General features: G+C 58.9%; 1 protein-coding gene across 2 annotated transcripts in view; it reads right to left on the reverse strand.

The window, feature by feature from the left end:
- Positions 1–17,746, reverse strand: part of MAD1L1 (mitotic arrest deficient 1 like 1) — a 318,428-nt gene that overhangs the window by 100,893 nt on the left and 199,789 nt on the right. For both annotated transcript variants that reach the window (XM_082669805.1, XM_082669806.1), the window contains one exon: positions 2,898–2,986. In XM_082669805.1, coding sequence (XP_082525931.1) covers positions 2,898–2,986 — 89 coding nt within the window. The remainder of the gene's footprint in view (positions 1–2,897; positions 2,987–17,746) is intronic.

Raw genomic sequence — 17,746 nt, forward strand, 5'->3', positions numbered from 1 at the left:
TCTCCCCTGCCTCTGAAGAAGACCGGAAATTCATTTTCTTTAGAGAGAAGACAGCAGGCCTCCGGGCAGAAGGGTACCAGGTAGAGGGCAAAGTTGCCCGGGTCAACAGGGGACCGAGGGTACATCCCCACAGTGACACTGAGCTTGCCGGTCCTGTCCCCAGCTACACGCCCAGAAGCTGGCAGCCCAACCTCCAGATAGGCGTCTTCCCTGAAGACAGGACCCAGACGCCAGTCCTGAGGGCTCCCAGTGAAATGGCCACGTTCAACCTAGTGCAGCCGCAGGGAGTCCACCAGGCCCAGGGTGGGTCCAGGAGCTGCTCGATGCCCCCCCCCGCCCCGTGAGCAGATGGCTGGTACCACCAGGGCCTCGAGGAGAACATCAACAGGAGACCTACGCCCAGACCACCATGGTGACAGAAAGCAAGCAACTTAGAGGAAGCAGGCTGTGCGGACAGAAGAGAGCTTCATGAAGTCCAGGAGTCAGTGAGCGTGTTCTAAATATAAAAGGACAACAGCAACACTACAAATAGGGTCAAAGACGTTCTCACGGTGGAAAGAATTCAGAAAGCTCAACACGCAGGTGAGAGTTTCAGAGAAGCAGCAGCAGAAAAGGGAGACGAGACGCCTCCCGAGAGGTGGGGATGAGAGGTGCCAGACGAGAGGCCTCTGGGTGTCCACCACGTGGCGCAGACCGGGCCGCCAAAGCGCGTCTCTGTCACATTTCGGGGCGCCGGACGGCACACGGCTCTTCAGTCCCCCAGAGAGAAGGCACGAGGCGGGCCAGGACCCAGACCCAGAGGCTCTGCCCGGTGCGGGGAGGCTGCCCCTCGCACCCACCGCAGGGTCAGCGCAAGGAGTGGATAGACGGGGTCGTGGCCCCGGCTCCCCGCACGGTCCAGGCGGGGACCCTATGGCTGCTGGCAGCCGGGCAGCAGGTGGGCGGAGGGGCCCAACGCTGGTTCCCGGCGTGCCTGCAGCCCGGGCGGAGGGGTCCTGCTGGCCAACCAACGGGCTTCCCGGCGGAGCTGCACGTGGTGCGGAGGGGCAGCGGGAGGCTGCCCTCAGCCTGGAGCACCAGGGTCTGGGGGCCTCACCCCGGCCGCGGCTGCCTTTCAAAGGGCACCCCTCGCTGAGGTCCACAGGCCCAGGCCCAGGTCCACGGAGGCGCGTTTGGCTTCAGGGCCTGGGTCGTGGGGGGTGACCGTGCGGCCACGTCCATGTTCGGCCACGCCCGCTCCCGGGACCCAACACTCGTCTCCTGATCGAGGGCAGTGTAAGACCCAGAGCAGGGGTGCTCAGCAAGGATCCGTTCAGTAAGTTTTCTAAAGAAAGAGTAACAAGAGTCTAGCCCCTGGCAGTCTGGAAGGGGAGGGACGGGGCCCAGCACACAGCGCCATCCTCGGGGGGAGGGGGCGTCCCCAGTGCCCCCCAGCCCCTGAAGCGGGGGACTCCGCGCGCTGGAACGGGCCTGGGTGGGCAGGTGGGGGGCCCCAGGCAGCAGTGAGGGCACCGGAGGGTGGGACGGGCAGGCGCCAGTCTCCAGGACGAGCAAGTCTATCCAGGTGCTAAACCCACAGACAGCACCTGGGATCCCCCAGGGCCGCCAGCACAGACGCAGGAGCCCAGCCTTGTTCCAGCTGAGAGAGCCCTTCGGCCGCTGCCACTCAAACCTTTACTGAACTTTCCCCAGTTTCCTTCCTCAAGAGAGTGACGCTTTAAAACGCCACGTGCATACACTTAACGCGTCACACACGCGACATGTATGTTTAACACACACGCAACCTATGCACAGCAGCTCCACCTGTGTGCGTGACAAAGGCACGCCGTGCCCACCCTGTCCTCACCCCCATCCTCGGGAGGAATGGGCTCCAGGCGCCCCCAGCGGGCAGGGCCAGTCCTGGGCCCCAGGCTCCCCTGGCCGGCCAGGCTTCCAGGGAAGGCCGAAGGGCGGGTGACGGACGGCAGGCCGTTGGGTTCACAGCCTTCCTCTGCACTGACCCCTTAGGAGCAGGCGTTCCTGGATCCGTGGGAGAAGGAGAGGACCAGGGAGGTGGAGGCTGCCTGGGTTTTCACTCGGGGGGGGGGCGGCCCTGGAGTCCCTGTCGCCCTCCCGACCGTGAGGGGGTGACGGTGGGGCCACATGTCCCGGGACGCCTGTCCTCAGGGGGCCCCGTGCGGCTTCCTGGGAAAGCCGAGGATGTCCTCAGCTGTGTGGAGGACACTGACCCCGCAGTCACCGCGTGCGACGCTGGGAAACCGAGGCACAAGGAACGAAGGGCTGACCGTTCAGACACGGAAGGCGGCGAGTGCAGCAGAGCAAGGGGTGCCAGGGGCAGGAGACCGCCCGGTGCGGCGGGGACCAGGAAGCGCTGTGAAAGGGGCGCCCGGAGGACCCTTGGCCCACAGCTTGAGGGCTGACCCCACAGCGAGGGCTCAGCAGGTGCTGGCAGCTCCCCTCCTGCCTCCCCACCCGGCTCAGATGTCACTCCTCTGCTTTGAAACCTTGGACGGCTTCCTGCTGCTCACGGGAACACGGCCACAAGCCTCACCAGGGCCGACGGGTCTGGCCTCTGCCTGGCCCGGCCGCCCGGCCGCCCGCGAGCACATCCTCCCATGCGCCCTCAGCCCCACGCACGGGCACCCACCCGGGAGCCCCCCAGACCTGCCCGGGCGCCCCCGCTGCACTTCGCGCTGCCCGTCGTCACACACGCACGACCGGAGGTGTGTCCCCGCAGACAGCGCCGGGACAGGAGGGGCCTGCCGTCTGCTGAGACGGAGGGAGGCCTGGCTGTCAGCACCACCTGAGGAAGGGGGCTGAGCAAAGGCCAGGCGGGGCAGCGGGGCTGTGAGCCGCGAGGACGGGAGGTGACTTGTGAAGACGCCAGCGGGACGTACCTGAGCGAGCTCACCTCCTCCCTGGAGAACAGGAAGCTCTGCTCGGCCGGGCCCGCCTGGGCCTTCAGCAGCTCCAGCTCCATCTCCAGCTGCGAGGAAGCACAGGAGGGGCTGAGCGCGGACCACGGGCCCCGGGGATCTGCAGGCGCACCCGCTTCCCTCTCCCCGGCGCCCCGCCCGTCGCCAGGCCTCCCGCAAACACAGGGCCTCCCTGGGTTTTCCTTCGTGTCTCCAGAGCAGCAACAGACACGGTCACAGGGGCGCGTGGGGGGACATCGAGATCCGGGGAAAGGGGGCCGCGGCGGCCGGACAGAGCAGGCTCTAGACGCACCGACGCTCTGATCGGCTCTGACATCTTGATACTTTATCTTGTGACTTCAAACTCCTCTACAGGATGTCAGGCCACGCACTGACCGCTGGGAAGGGACCCACGGTGGGGGCGGCGTGGGGAGGACGGCGAGGCTGGAGGAGAGCAGGGAGGAGACTCCCGCGCGCACCCACGGGGAGGAGCAGAAACGGGGCGGGCGGCCCCGAGCGGGGGCAGAGCACGCTCCCACACCAGCGCCCGCTGCCCTGGGCTCCGAAGGCCCCTGATGAGACGCCTGCATGCAAGTGCGCGGCGGGCCCCGGCAGCCGGCTGCAGGCTCGGTACCACTGTCCTCACGCCGGGATCTGGCCGTTCTCCAGTCCGCCCTCGGGGCCTCCCACCCCGCACCAGCCCAGTCCCCGCGTGTGGGTCACCGGGAGGAGAGGGCTGTCATCGAGCTCCGCTCTTCCTGGCCTGCGCCCGGCCACCCGTCTGCCCGCCCTCTCAGCCCTGGTGTGCCGCCCACCACCGGCACGGGGGACTCCTGCTCTGCCGGCTGTCTAGCTGTGTCCTGACACCCCAGAGAGAGGCCCTTAACCTCCCACCCAGTTCTCCACCGAGCCCCCGAGGGGACAGGGGATGCGGGCAGGACCCCTCGTGGCGCCCACACTGGCCACAGACAACAGCCGTGAGTGAGGCGGCCGGTCCCGGAGGCTGGGTCTATGGCCCCGGCTTCATCACTGTCCAGGCTGCATGGCTGACGACCTGCCCCTTAACCCGGGGCGGCCAAGAGCTCCCAGCTCACATCCCAGCACGTGCCCTGCATTGGTGGGAAAGGTGTTGTGACAGACAAGCAAGGACCCGCAGCCCTGGGCAGAGGGGAGGAGAGCGTCTCCTTCATCTGCCCTCCTGGCCTAAACGGACAGGCTGACGCCTGCAGTGCTTCCTCCTGGAAACGTTCCCTCCAGGCCATTCTTGGAAAGGTCCTCCTGGGGCGACCTGATTTAGGAATTCTTGGGCCCCAAACATCCGGTCTTTATGATGCCCCAATTAGTCATCAGGTCCCTGGAGGAAACCCTGCCCCTAAATGGGACCAGCGCACACCCGGGAGCCCGAAGCCTGAGGGCTGGAGCGGACACCGAGCACAAGCGCCCTGCGGGCCAGCTCCCGGCGGACCAGCTCCCGGCGGACCAGCGCCCTGTGGACCAGCTCCCGGCGGACCAGCTCCCGGCGGACCAGCGCCCTGCGGACCAGCTCCCGGCGGACCAGCTCCCGGCGGACCAGCTCCCAGGCGGACCAGCGCCCTGCGGACCAGCTCCCGGAAGAGCCTCGGCACAAGTGAGTTACACGCGGGTCCGCACGCTCAACCCCTACTGCCTCTCCCGGTGCCGAAAGGACGCAGCCCAGCGCCCGCCTCGCCAGCTGCACCCCGATAGGCGGTGGCGGCGCTCTCAGCTGGGCCCCCCGTCGGGGTGACGGCCTGCTTCACAAGCAAGCACCAAAGACGCCTGGGCAACGTGGCGTCACGTGCAGAACAAAACCGTGCGTATTCGAGGAGAAGTGACACCCACCGTGTCCAGGGGCCCCTCACCTCTACCTCAGAAGCCTGGGGCTCAGATGAAGCTCCTCCCAGGAGCCAAGCTGTCCCGACGCGCGGACACTGCCCTGCCCCTCACCCGAGTGTCCAGGCCTGTCGCTCCTCTCTGACACCACCAGGCCTCCTAGCTGGTGGCCAGTGGGTGGGCACCCAGGAAGCCCCTGCCCTCACTGTGTCCAGCCTCATGGCCACAGTCAAAGAGACCAGCAGAGACACGAACCTCACTGGACCAGGAAGACTCTCTCCCGGGGACATAGGGCCCGACAGTCCAGTCTGGGCTGCTCTCTCTCTCTCTCTGTTTTTGGGGGCGGGGGCTGACCTCTTGAGCAGAGGAGAGGCAGATACCCCCGGCTACCACGTGCCTGCGCAGCAGAGCATGATGGTGGTCTCTCCTGGAGATGCATGGTCCCGGTGCCCTGGTGCCAGGCCCTGCCCGAGGCCCGGCAGCACCTTGTCCTGGATCCGGCGAACGCTTTGCAGCCTCAGGAGCTAAGGTTCAGGTGTCGCACGCAAACGGGTGCACGTGGAGAGGTCTCTCTCCAACTTTGCCCCGTCCCCTCCTGCAGCCTGCATCTCCCGGGCTCAGCTCACACATTCACCAGCTAAAAGGTCAACGCTCTTCCCTTCTCTTAAATTTATTTCTTGTTACAAAAATGGAAGATTTCCTACACCTCGTTTCGTACGTTGAGTTTTTCACGGAACACATTTGGAGGTATTTCCAGACTAGCAGAGGGAGCTTCCCTGTTCACTTTCGTGGCTCCTGGAACCATCCCAATGGCCAGCCTCCTGCCGACCAACGTCTGACCTGCTTCCCACCTGGCGGCTCAGACACACCAGTCCCCACGGTGTGAGCTGACCTGCAGGACGAGTCCTCAGAGCCACACGTCTGCCTGCAGTTCCATCCGATGTCACCACAGCCCTGGGGTTGTTACCGCGCAACCCAGGGCAAAGCTGGCCTGCTGAGGCCATGTTGTGGTGAAGGACAGGGCAGTGTCTACTGCAGGGCACCTGGCGCCGGGCCAAGCAAGGAGCACAGGCTGGTCACGCTCAAAAGCCCCGAGCCCCCCCGACAGCTTCCAGGGAAGGGTTTTCAAAGACACCGTCAGGGGTGAGGGTTGCGGGTGTCTGATCAGCTCGTGGACATTCTGCAGATCTGTTGGCGGTGGTAACTGGGTGGTATTTTGGGAGCCAACATCATCGACCTTCTGCTTCCAACTGGTCTGGTGTCGACATGCTGGTGGTCAGCACGCAGCTAACTTCCTCTACCAGGCAGGGTTTTAACGTCTGCAAAACAACTCGAGGAGCCGGCCCAGGATGTTATCTACAGCCCTAGGAGGACCTAGAGGTCCCCGACTTCATTCCAGGGCTAACCTCTTATTATCATCTTGTCTTGCTTGACTGTTCTCCTTTGTTTCTGTATTTCCTCACTTTTCTGATTACATTTGCGCTTTGGAACTTGGGGACAGCCTAGGAGGCTAAAGATCTTTTATGGACAAGAGGCAGGGGACCCGGTGGTGGGGGACGTCTGCCTCCCGGAAGGCGCGAAGCGTCCTGCTGCGTTTCAGGTTGAGGTCCCGGACATCCCTGCTTCGGTACAGAAAGGGCTCATCGTCCCCCAGGGACTCACTCACTGACTTCCTGTTTGTAACTGGGTCTGCTTCTGACGTCCTGTTCTGTTGACAAGAATCCTGGGATCCTCTCTCCCACCCCACCCACCCCACATTAAAATAAACCAAACAACCCTTTTCCACAAAACCAGGGCTGTGCAGAAGGTGAGGCCGAGGATCCAGGACTTGGCCGCATGCAGAGCCGGCACGTCCTTCTCGACCCGCAGGCCCGTCCGGGGCCCTTCGTCTTTCCACCTCTTGCTGTTGTACACGGCAGTACTTTCTTCCCTTGTCTAACTTGCTGTTTCTGTAGATACAGGACTTGTCCCATTTCTGCACATTAACTTTGTTGCCCACCCGTTCACTAGGGCCTCAGGCTGACGGCGAGGCTTGTGGGCCGACCGTCTTCGCCCCGATCACGCCCTCCTCCACAACACAGGCACCTGGAGCTCTTCCTCTTGTCTCAGGTGGATGACTAGTGTCTCCAGGATACCAAGGTAAGGTTCTAATACTGCACATCTCTTTTGGAGTCGGGATTGATAGATTTTATTTCCCTAGAAAACTATTCATTTGGATTTTTATTTTAAATGGAGTTGTGACATAATTCTTAACTTTTTACAGAATTCACGTAGACCTAGTAATTCTTCCTAGGTTTGTCTCTCTTTTGTTTTCATTTATCTTCCTTACTATTGAGGTGAAGCTTGCACACAGGGCGGTACACACCTCGTTTGTGGCTTCACAGGAACTAACCAATACCTCCTTATTTACAGCGTGTCAGTTTTCGGTTGAAACAGATACATTTTTTCACGTTGAGAAGTTACGCGTAAGTCCACATGCTATTAGGAGATCTTAATCAAGACTTGTTGGATTTTGTCAAGCGGCTTTTCAGCAAATATGGAGAAGGTCTCCGATAAGCTGACAGCCTAGAATCAGAGCAGCAGCCCCGTCCTGGAGAAGCCCCCGCTGCCCGTGGTGCATCCTGGCGCCTGCTTATTTCACGCCCTGACACGTATGCCCACACACGTGTGGGTGCACACAGCACAGGCGGGAGGCTCTGCAGTTGCTGGTGTCAAACAGTGCTCACCCCCCGCCCCAGAGCTTTCCTGCTCTTGGTGCCCTGGGGCAGTGCATGCAGTGGGGATGGCACCTGACCTGTAGCAGGATTTCGCTGTGAAACAGACTCAGTTTGATGCCTTTCCGTCTCTTCCTTTTTGTTGGGGGAGGGTGTGCCTATTTTTTGGCAAGTTGGTAACAGTTGGTCAGTTTGAAATTTCTATCTCTTTTGGAGTCGGGATTGATAGGTTATAGTTCCCTAGAAAGCTATTCATTTCATTTGGATTTTTATTTTAAATGGAGTTGTGACATAATTCTTAACTTTTTACGGAATTCACGTAGACCTAGTAATTCTTCCTAGGTTTGTCTCTCTTTTGTTTTCGTTTATCTTCCTTACTGTTGAGGCGAAGCTTGCACACAGGGCGGTACACACCTTGTGAGTCCAGCTCAATGACTCTGCCCGTCCGTACCTGGGGAACCGCGTCCAGGTCAGATCAGAGACTCTGGCAGCCAGGACACGCTCTCCTGCACACACCCCTGCCCCGAGTCAGTAACTCCAAGCTAATTACTCTTATTTCTTATTTTGGGTGGTGATCTTTCTACTAATTTTTTACTAGGATTGTGAATAATTAATATGTTTTACTGGTTTGTTTTCAAAGCACAGGCATTTGGATTTGTTATTTCTACCATTTTTCACTTTCTCATTAACTTCTGCTTTGATCTTTACACTACTTTTCCTTTACTAAGGTTTATTCTGTTTTCCAAGTTCTTGAACTGGGTGTTTAATCCATATATATTCACTCTTTCTTGTTCAATAACATAAATATTTAAACCTGTGATTTTTCTTCTGAGCACTGCTCTAGTTGTTTCCCACGGGCTCTGAAGAGTTTCCATTATGACTATTTTCTAGATTTTATGCACTTTTGAATTGCATATCATCTTCTTTGACCCAAGCATTGTTTTAGACAGAGTTTTTTGTTCTATTTCTTTTTTTAGTTTCCAAGTGTTAGGAGCTGCTTCTTTTTTTAGTTGTGCTCTTAAATTCAAATTTCATCACACTGTGATTAGAAAAAGTTATCTGTCCTAGTTCTACCTATTTGAATTTATAAAGGTTTTCTTTATTACCTAATACATGATTAAGTTTTGTTAATGTTTTCCATGAGCCCTCTTTAAAAAGAGCGTTCTTTAGTTTCAGGGTTAAGAGTCGGGGGTGTGTGTGTCTGTCTCTCTGTATATATTTATCACAGATCTTGTATTTCTTGCTATTACCTATTCTTTGCCCACTTGCTCTATCGGGGATTAAGACGTAAAATAATTCTCCACTACTGGTGTCCTTGACAATGTCCTGTTGAAGCTCTCCTCTTTTTTTGCTTTTCTGAACACTGATGGTATTTTAGTTGACACAGATATTCATCTGTACCTTTACCGTTTTCTGCAATGCATTTTGGCTTGAACGGAAATTTAACTGCAATCAAGGTTATGACCTCTGCTTTCTGTGTACAACTGCCCACGTGCCTTTGCATCCTATACTGTCCGACTTTTTTAGGCTTTACTTGGTAATCCAAACAGAAAGTCTTTCCCTTTTTTTTTTTTTTTTTAGTCTTTCCCTTTTAACAGGTGAATTTTACCCGTTTATATTTTGATAAAACATCTGTTTGGATTTATTTCTGGATTTGTACTGTTTTGTTTTGCTTTGTTTCATAACTCAAAACGATTTTATTCTATGGCTTTTTTGTCTTGCTTGCCTTTGTGTGTGAAATTTTCTTGATACTTGGAAAGGTTTATATTTTTCATTCTAGTGGTTGTTTTTGTAACTTCTGACTTCCTATGATACCTATACTTCGTTTCCAACTGTTCCGATCAACTTCCTGCACCAAGTACCTGACTAGTCAAACGTATCACCCTTCTCAGTGTTCACCTTTCTACACTTAAACACGCTTCTGCTTGATGTCATCTTTAGACAGTACGTTTTGATCGTCAGCTTCTGATGATGAGAAAACCAACATTCTTATGTTTCCCAGCATCTTCTCCCTTCCCAGGTATCTTACTGACTACATCAACTCTAAGTCACTAGAATGTGGACCGTTTACACTGTACATTGGCTTTACCCTTCCAACCAAACAGACTCAACTCCTGCTGCGGTCCTCCCGGCGCCTCGCCTTCCTGACCCCCACCCCGGCCCCCCCCCCCCGCCCCTCTGGCTCCGCCCCGAGGTCTGCAGCTCCGGGTTCTTCTCTTCCTCTGGCCTCCCCTCCCCTCTTTGAGTGCCTGCACTTGGTCCCAGCTTCATGGATTCTACCCGATTGCCAAGTCTTATTTCTTGGCAAAAGGTTCAGGTACAATTCTCACCTGCTCAGTGTCAACTTTTTTTCTGTGAAATTTTTCCTGTTATTTGTTTTTCTACACAATTTTTGGTTTTATGAAACTGTGTGATGCTGCCTTTATTACTCATTGTCCATGATGAGGTTTATTCAGTCTGGCTTTGTACAAAGGCTACACGGAGGAAACCACGGGCGTCTCCTCTGACGTTACATCCCAACAAAGGGTCTGGTGTGAGTTCCGTTCGCCTTCGCTGCCTCCCTCTGCCTTCCGCCAGCTCAGGGGCACTGAGACCTCCCCTCCCCCTCCCGCACCACCGCTGCCCCGCCCACCCCGCTGCCCCGCCAGCCTGGCCCAGGGCTCCTTCCCTGCACACCCCCTGCTCATTCCCGGCTGGGGGCCCTTCTCCTCCTCTGTGGAGGCTTGGGCTTTAGCTGTATTTCTTTTCTGCCCAAATTTCAGTTTGCCTTTGTGGTTTTCACTCTTCTCAGTACTTCTGGATGGCTTCCGGGAGGGAAGAAGGAAATGCTGACCTGCAGCACAGCGTTCGAAGCAGAAAACCAGGCCCTTCTAGTCTGACCGGTAACCTTGGACTCATAACTAACGTGCCTTCAACTTTAGCACACTCACACCCACACTTGTACACACACACTGACTGTGGCCCGCCCCTCCCCAGCCCCCCATGCGTCTCGGGGTGGGACCCCCTCAGGCCGGGCCTGGCTGCAGCCGGAGGCACGAGGGCTGGTTAGCGGCTGCCCTGGCACAGGAAGAAGACAAGGGAGCACGGGAAACACATCCATACCGCGCGCTCTGCTACTACCTATTTCGTACTTCACTGACAGCAGTCCGTATTTGAAGTTTGTTTGTAGAAAAAGAACACAAGGCCTAATTGGACCGCCTCTTCTGAGGGGCGCTGCTAAATGACCGAAGGCCGAGAGCTCCGCTGCGGTACCCATTCAACGGCAGATTTACCTCCCGGTGGACAGCACTCCAAAGGAGAGCGTCTCCTGGGGTCACCTGCACCACAGCCCACACTCCCGCCAGCTAGAGCCGCCTCCTCCCTGAAGGCCTCCCCTCCTCGTTTCCGAATTTCATCTCCATGATGAAACATACACTGCTATAAATTATTTTTCTTTTGTTTCCTCTTTGTCCTACATGTAGACACTACTGAAAACTGGCATTTGTAAAACCATGTGTAGATGGGAAAGGAAGGGGACTCGACAAAGCGTTTGCTATCAGAGGGTGCTGGGTCTCACGGGCCAGCCTCACCTGGTGGCCAGGCCACGTGCACAGAGCAAAACCGCCACGGCCTGAATCTCCCTCCCGCTCAACTCCGTCCCCTGAGGAAGAGCCCTGGAGGCAGCACCTGCAAAGGCCCCCCAGACTGGCGGAGGCAAAGGCCTTCCTGCCGTCCAGGACGTCTGCCACAGCGACCTCTCCAGCCCACTCCAAGTCTCCACGGCCATCGAGGACCCAAGGGCCCTTGAGAGCTGGTTCTCCTCGGAGGGACTGTCTGGGTCGACCCTGACCCTCCATCTGCAGCAGGGTTGGATCACAGGGCAACATATGCGACTAGAAATGAACTGAGTCTGTGCCCGGGGGGAGACAGGCCGCTATCTCGGGGGCAGCGGAGGCACCTACGCATGGAACGTCCTCCTGGGATGCCAAGGGCTGGCCCCAGGAGAGGTAAGAGCGGGCATGCAGGGAGGGGGTTCCAGATGGAGGAGGAGGGGCACCCAGTGGGACCCGGACCCAGAGGCGTGAAAACCGGGAAAGCAGGAAGCGTGCCAGGGTACACCGACTTTGGTTTCGTCAACTGATTCTCACGAGTCTCTGTGCTGGGGCGACCCTAAAGCAGCAACGCACGGTCCAGCACCTTCGGGAAGAAGCGCCGGCGCTCCAGGGAGCCGGGGAAAGCAGGGCCAGGGCAGACCTTTCTGGAAGGGCCCTGGGGAGGGGGCAGGACCCCCCGCGGCTGGGCTGCCTACCAGGGGCTGCATGAAGGCTTTGGGTGCCCCCAGCACCAGTCCCGCCCCCGGAAAACCGCACCCCCGCCTCGCCCCGTGCCCCACGCCGGGACAGGGAGTCGGGCTGCTGTGCAAACAGACCCCTCCGTGCCTCTTCACTTGGCCCACCGGCCCCCCCCGGCCCCCCCAAGGCCCAGAGCGACAGCCACATCCTCCACGACACGGCGATGAGCCCAGGCCGGCCGGTGACTGTGCCCTGCCGGCCTCCTCGCTCACACCAGAGCCAGTCGACGGTGCTTCTGGCCGCGACGGGGGACCTGGGATACCACCGAGCCTCCCTCCTGGAACAAGCACTGAACAGCGGGCAACACGAACAGGATCCCAGAGAGACGGGGACCACGAGGCCGACCCGGCGCCCGGTCTGAGGAGAGTCCAGGACGCAGCACAAGCCAGGGGGAGGGGCAGAGCCAGGAGTGCGGGAGGCCGAGGCAGCCAGAGGCCACGGCACGGGGTGGGCAGGGGGCCCCTGAGGAACCCGCAAAGCCGACGGCATACGCGGAGAAACGAGGCCCTCGGGCCGAGGACTGAACCACGAGGAAGAACGAGAGGGACCAGTGCTGCTCCCCGCAGCCAGGCTGCAGTCTCTGGGTCCACGGGGCGCTGGGCAGAGCCCTCAGGAAGGCATGGTCACCCCAGCAGAGCGCTGCTCCGGCACAGCCCGGGCCCCGCGGGGACCTGCCGCCTGCACTGCCCTGCGTCCCTCTGCTGACAAGGCCCCTCCCTCGCCATGTCGTAAGACGTCAATGCTAACGGTCCTCAAGGAGAGCTCGCTAATACAGCATGACCTCCAAACAGAGACCGTGAACTTCAGTTTAATTCAAGAGGGTGGCAGCTCATGCCCGGGCGGGGGGCGGGTACCCAGTCCCACAAAGCAATAGCCAGTGTGGGGAGCAGGGGACGTGCTCTCCCCTCCCCCGACAGCGACTCTAACTAACACGGCCACGGCTGAGCACCAGGCAAGGGTGCTCACGCACACGAGCTGCACACAAGCTTCACCACAGGAGCCCAGCCCCTGTCAAGCCCCACAGACGGTCATGATGGGGCTGAGAACCCGGGCTTCCAGAGGTGCCCACACAGGGCCCTCAGCCCAGGGATCCAGGCTGCTGCCTCCTCCCCAGAGCCCCCATCTGGCAGGGCTCCCAGGGCTCCCAGAGAAGACAGGATGCTGAGAGCAGAACAGAAATCCTCACAACACTGTAAAGCAACTATACTCCAATAAAAATTAATTAGAAAAAAAAAAAAAAAACAGGAGGGGAATCCTGGTCAAAGCACACTGTTCTGCTCAGCTCTGGACCTGTCAAGCACCCAGGAAGGTCTCTGGAGGGGCTGCTGCTTCCTGGTGAGGGTGGGAGGGTCTGAAATGGACCTCCCTTGTCAACTTCCATCCCAGCCTAGAAGGACACACCGGTGCAACAGGCCGCAGGCAGCCACCACTGGCTCACCCAGCTGCTGACCTGAGCTGGGACACACCTTCACCTCAGAAAAAAAGAAGCCCAGCTACAGAGTTTCCACCCTAGAAGGCCATTTCTTGAGTCGGCACATTTGCTAAGAAAGAGAACTCTCACAAAATCCCTGGGGACCAGGGGCTGGAGAGATGGTCCAGGGTGGCTCAGCCACGGGTGCAGGGACGCCGGGAGCAAACCACGTCTAGGCAAACGCGCGGGGAGGCCGTGAAGACGCTGTGAACTCAACAGCGCGGTGAGCAGCAAATCGTTCAACGCTGCACAGTAAGAAAGCGGGAGACGAGACAGCGCTACGCCAGAGAGGGTCCCACGGAGACGCGAGGCAGTTGCGAGCCACAAGAACAGCCCGTGCTCAGAGCCGGTGAGGGAGGGACGTCTGTCGTACGTGATTTCCCCCGTGGAGTTATGCCCATGAGTTTAGCAGATAAATTAGCCAGTTTCTAGTCTGCGGCTGCTACAGTTTTGCGGGGGGGACCCTCTGGGGTTTTCAGTGTCCACGTCTCAAGTGCCCACCTTCCCGCGACCCCAGGTCACCCAGTGGCAGTGGACCTAGCAGCAGGGTGAAAGCAACATGCAAGTAACAGGAAGGATAAAACACCCGGGAATCAAGCTAACAAGAAACGTGCAAGGCCTACTAGAAGGAAACAGCCGTACTCAGGTGAGGTCGTGAGAGAAGCTGTGAACACGCGGCCGCAGGGCGCTCCAAGCGGGAAGAACAGGAAGAACCGACCCTGCAGGGAGCTGGCGCTGCCCACGGGAACCCGTCCACGCAGCATGCGTCCACCAGGAGGCCCACCTGAAACCTGGCAAGCGAGCTCTAGACCTTCCCTGGGACGGAAGATGGGAGAACACCTAACAAGATGCTGAGAAGGAAAATGATAAAAGGTCGTGCTGTTGTCCGGTGTGAAAGCCACGCGGAGGCCCCGGTGACAGCGGCTGCGAGCTGTGCTCGTGCAGGGACGGCGGGCACTGCCCCGCGCCCAGGCCAGCCGTCATGCCGCCACCTCCGCAGGCTGTGTCTCTAGGAGCCAGGCAGGGCCTCGCAAGGCAAAAGTTTAAATCACCCGCGTTTTCTAATGAGACCTTTGCAAACTGGGCAAACCCCCAAGACTGGGTGCCCAGACTGGGAGACCCCGGGGACGCACTGCGTTCCTCCGCGTCTGCGTCCAGTGACTCAGCACACACTTTATCACTGCGTCCTGGTGCCGGCCCCGGGCGAGGCCCAGCCCCACAGGTTAACTGGCGTAAAGAGGCAGCGCGGTGCCCACGGTGCTCTCACAGGGTCTGCGCCCCACCGGCCACCTGCCTGCTCGCTGCAGCTCCTCCACAATGACCACCTGGGGGGCAGGACTGAACTGAGATGATCCGTGTGCAGCGCGCAGCCTGCAGTGGCTGCAGCGTCAGGCCCCAAACCACGCCTGTGCCGTGGACAACAGTGGTGGCGATGCTGATGGTCAGAGTGCACTCGAGCGAATGCGGTGGGACGACAGCGCGTCTGCACAACGGGGCAGCAACAGGCACCGCTGCAAGGAGCACTTAGCTCCGTCCTGAGGGGGAAGCAGGCTCTGCGGGACTGGAGAAACATTCCAGGAGGTGGGAACAGCATGACGAAGGACATCATGTGCTCAGCGACAGCAGAAGGGCCTGGGGGCCCCAACAGGGAGGAAGTGAAGACGTCCACATGGGAAGGTGGGGAGCACGGCCGGCCGCACATCACAGAACAGCACAGGCTCCGCCCCTGGACGCTGCCCCAAACAGGAGACGCATTTAATGCCGCCCCGTCCCGCGCGCATGCTCACTTCCCTCCCGGGGGAGGAGCCTCGTCCTGAGACACGAGGGCCTCCGTGGTGAGGCAGCCAGCCTCCAGCCGGCCTCCGCGGGGCGAGCGGGAGAAGGGGCCCACCTCAGAAGCTCAACCAACACGTCCCAACAAGTCCCTCGGGTCTTTTCAAACACGTGCACTCACGCCTCCGTGCGAGGCTCCTGAGAGATCAGCGTTTCTCTCGGGGTTGAGGAGGGGAAGGCAGGTGTCCGGGATGGAAGAGAAGGCGCAGAGGCTCCCAGGCAGGGGACCCGGGGCTGCGGGAGGCCCACTCCTCATGGTGCCACTGGGCACCTCCTCCGATGAGCCTGACCCACACTCCTGCCAAGGACGAAGTTCTCCAGTTGTGCAGGACAGATCCAGAACGCGAAATGAGTCACCACCACGCACAGAGGTGCTTTTAATAATTCACGGGAAGCAGCTGGCAGACTGCGATAAGGCCGGGTCCTCCAGCGGGGGTGGGGTGGGGGGGGGCACACGGGCGATGGCTGCCAGCGTTGAACAATGGAGGCTCGCACCCCCTCCTGGTGATTCACCGGCCCTCGACGCTGGGTCGATGATGATGCAGTGTCAGCAAGGCCCACTGCGGTGGGCACAGCCCCTAGCAGGGCCACAGGTGGTCTCGCCACCATCCTTGCGATCCATGCTCCAGCCCCTCGGAGCCAGAGCAAACGCTGCTGGTGCTTTTGCGGAAGGAGAGCCCGGGAGGCCTGCGCGTTCCTGGACCCGCCTTGCGGGGCTGTCCTCAGGTGGCAGAACCTTGGTGTAAAGCGCTTGCTATCAGGAGGCCCGCGGCAGCCTCAACATGCGTAGCCAAGACCACACTGCCCGCTTCGAGCTGCACCGAAGCAGGAGAGCAGTGGGGGGCGGGAGCTAGTCAGCCGGGCCGCGCGTGCTCTGCCCCCTGTCCGGGAAGTGCTTCCGGGAGGGGCCCTGGGAGGCGGACAGTGGCACGGGGCTGTGAGGGGCAAGTCCCCAGAGTCAGAAGACGAACATCCAGTCCTCGCTCCCTGAAGTTATAAAGCACTGCAGCACTCTTTACAGTTAGGGTCAAGGGCTTCCCTGGTGGCACAGTGGTTAGGAGTCCACCTGCCAGTGCAGGGGACATGGGTTTGAACCCTGGTCTGGGAAGATCCGACATGCCGCAGAGCAACTAAGCCCGTGCGCCACAACTACTGAGCCTGCGTTCTAGAGCCCGCGAGCCACAACTACTGAAGCCCATGTGCCTAGAGCCCGTGAGTCATGACTACTCAGCCCGTGAGCCACAATACTGAGCCCGTGAGCCACAGTTACTGAGCCTCCGCTCTAGAGCCCGCGAGCCACAACTACTGAAGGCCATGTGCCTAGAGCCCGTGAGTCATGACTACTGAGCCTGTGAGCCACAGTTACTGAGCCCGCGCTCTAGAGCCCGCGAGCCACAACTACTGAAGCCCCTGCACCTAGAGCCGGTGAGCCACGACTACTGAGCCCGTGAGCCACAACTATTGAGCCCACGTGCCTAGAGCCTGTGAGCCACAACTACGGAAGTTCATGTGCCTAGAGCCCGTGCTCCGCAACAAGAGAAGCCACTGCAATGAGAAGCCCGTGCACGGCAACCAAGAGTAGCCCCCGCTCACCACAGCTAGAGAAAGCCCGTGCGCAGCAACGAAGACCCAACGCAGCCATAAATAAATTAATTAAAAAAAGAAAAGAAAAAAGAGCATGTTTAGTTAAAAAAAAAAAAGAGTCAAAAAAATCCTTTTGGGCTTCCCTGGTGGCGCAGTGGCTGAGACTCCGCCTGCTGATGCAGGGGACACGGGTTTGTGCCCCGGTCCAGGAAGATCCCACATGCCGCGGAGCAGCTGGGCCCGTGAGCCATGGCCGCTGAGCCTGCGCGTCGCGTCCGGAGCCTGTGCTCTGCAACGGGAGAGGCCACAACAGTGAGAGGCCCGCATACCGCAAAAAAAAAAAAAAAAAACTCCTTTCTGCAGCCATGGCCGGCCTGATCTAATTAGGGTGAGGCGTGTCAACGATACAACTACAGCCAGGGACGTCTTTCCTTGTGATATCAATTGCATTTAAAGAAAAAAACATGAACTGTGCTCACACTTACTAATTATGTTTGCTAATTATCAACAAAAAGTCAGACCGCCTTCGTCTTGTCATCTGCAATTAGCTAAGGATGCTTAAATTTTTCTTTTTTTCTCTCTCCTTTCCTACCTAGTGAACTGACTCTGGGCCAGCAAACAGCAGGTCAGCAGCTGCAGGTGGGAGAGATGCTCCAGGAGCCGGGGCCCCGTTCGCAGCTGTCCTGGACAGAGGGCCTGGGGTTACAGTCAGCAGCCCCCGGATGCAGACTTCTCACCGTCCAGACCCAGAGAAGCCCTGCCCTCCCAGCACCGGAGACGCCCCCAGTGGCACCAAGGCTGTCACTGGAATGGGTGGGAGGGGTGACTGGGCCCGCCCCCCCGGGTCCCACAGTGCACTCTGGGCCACTGTCCCCCTCTTCAACTTCTTACTTCTCCATCCCCTCAGGGGTTTACACGAGAGCAGAAACCTCCCCCTAACCAAATGCATTTTCTGGGTAATCTCACTCCCCGAGGGCTTGACTACGGACCTGTCAGGCTTCTAGCTGCCAGCCCCTGCACCAGCCTGCCTAGCCTTTATCTCCTCGG

Source organism: Grampus griseus, assembly GCF_964374135.1.
Source record: "Grampus griseus genome assembly, chromosome: 14".
Lineage (NCBI taxonomy): Eukaryota > Metazoa > Chordata > Mammalia > Artiodactyla > Delphinidae > Grampus > Grampus griseus.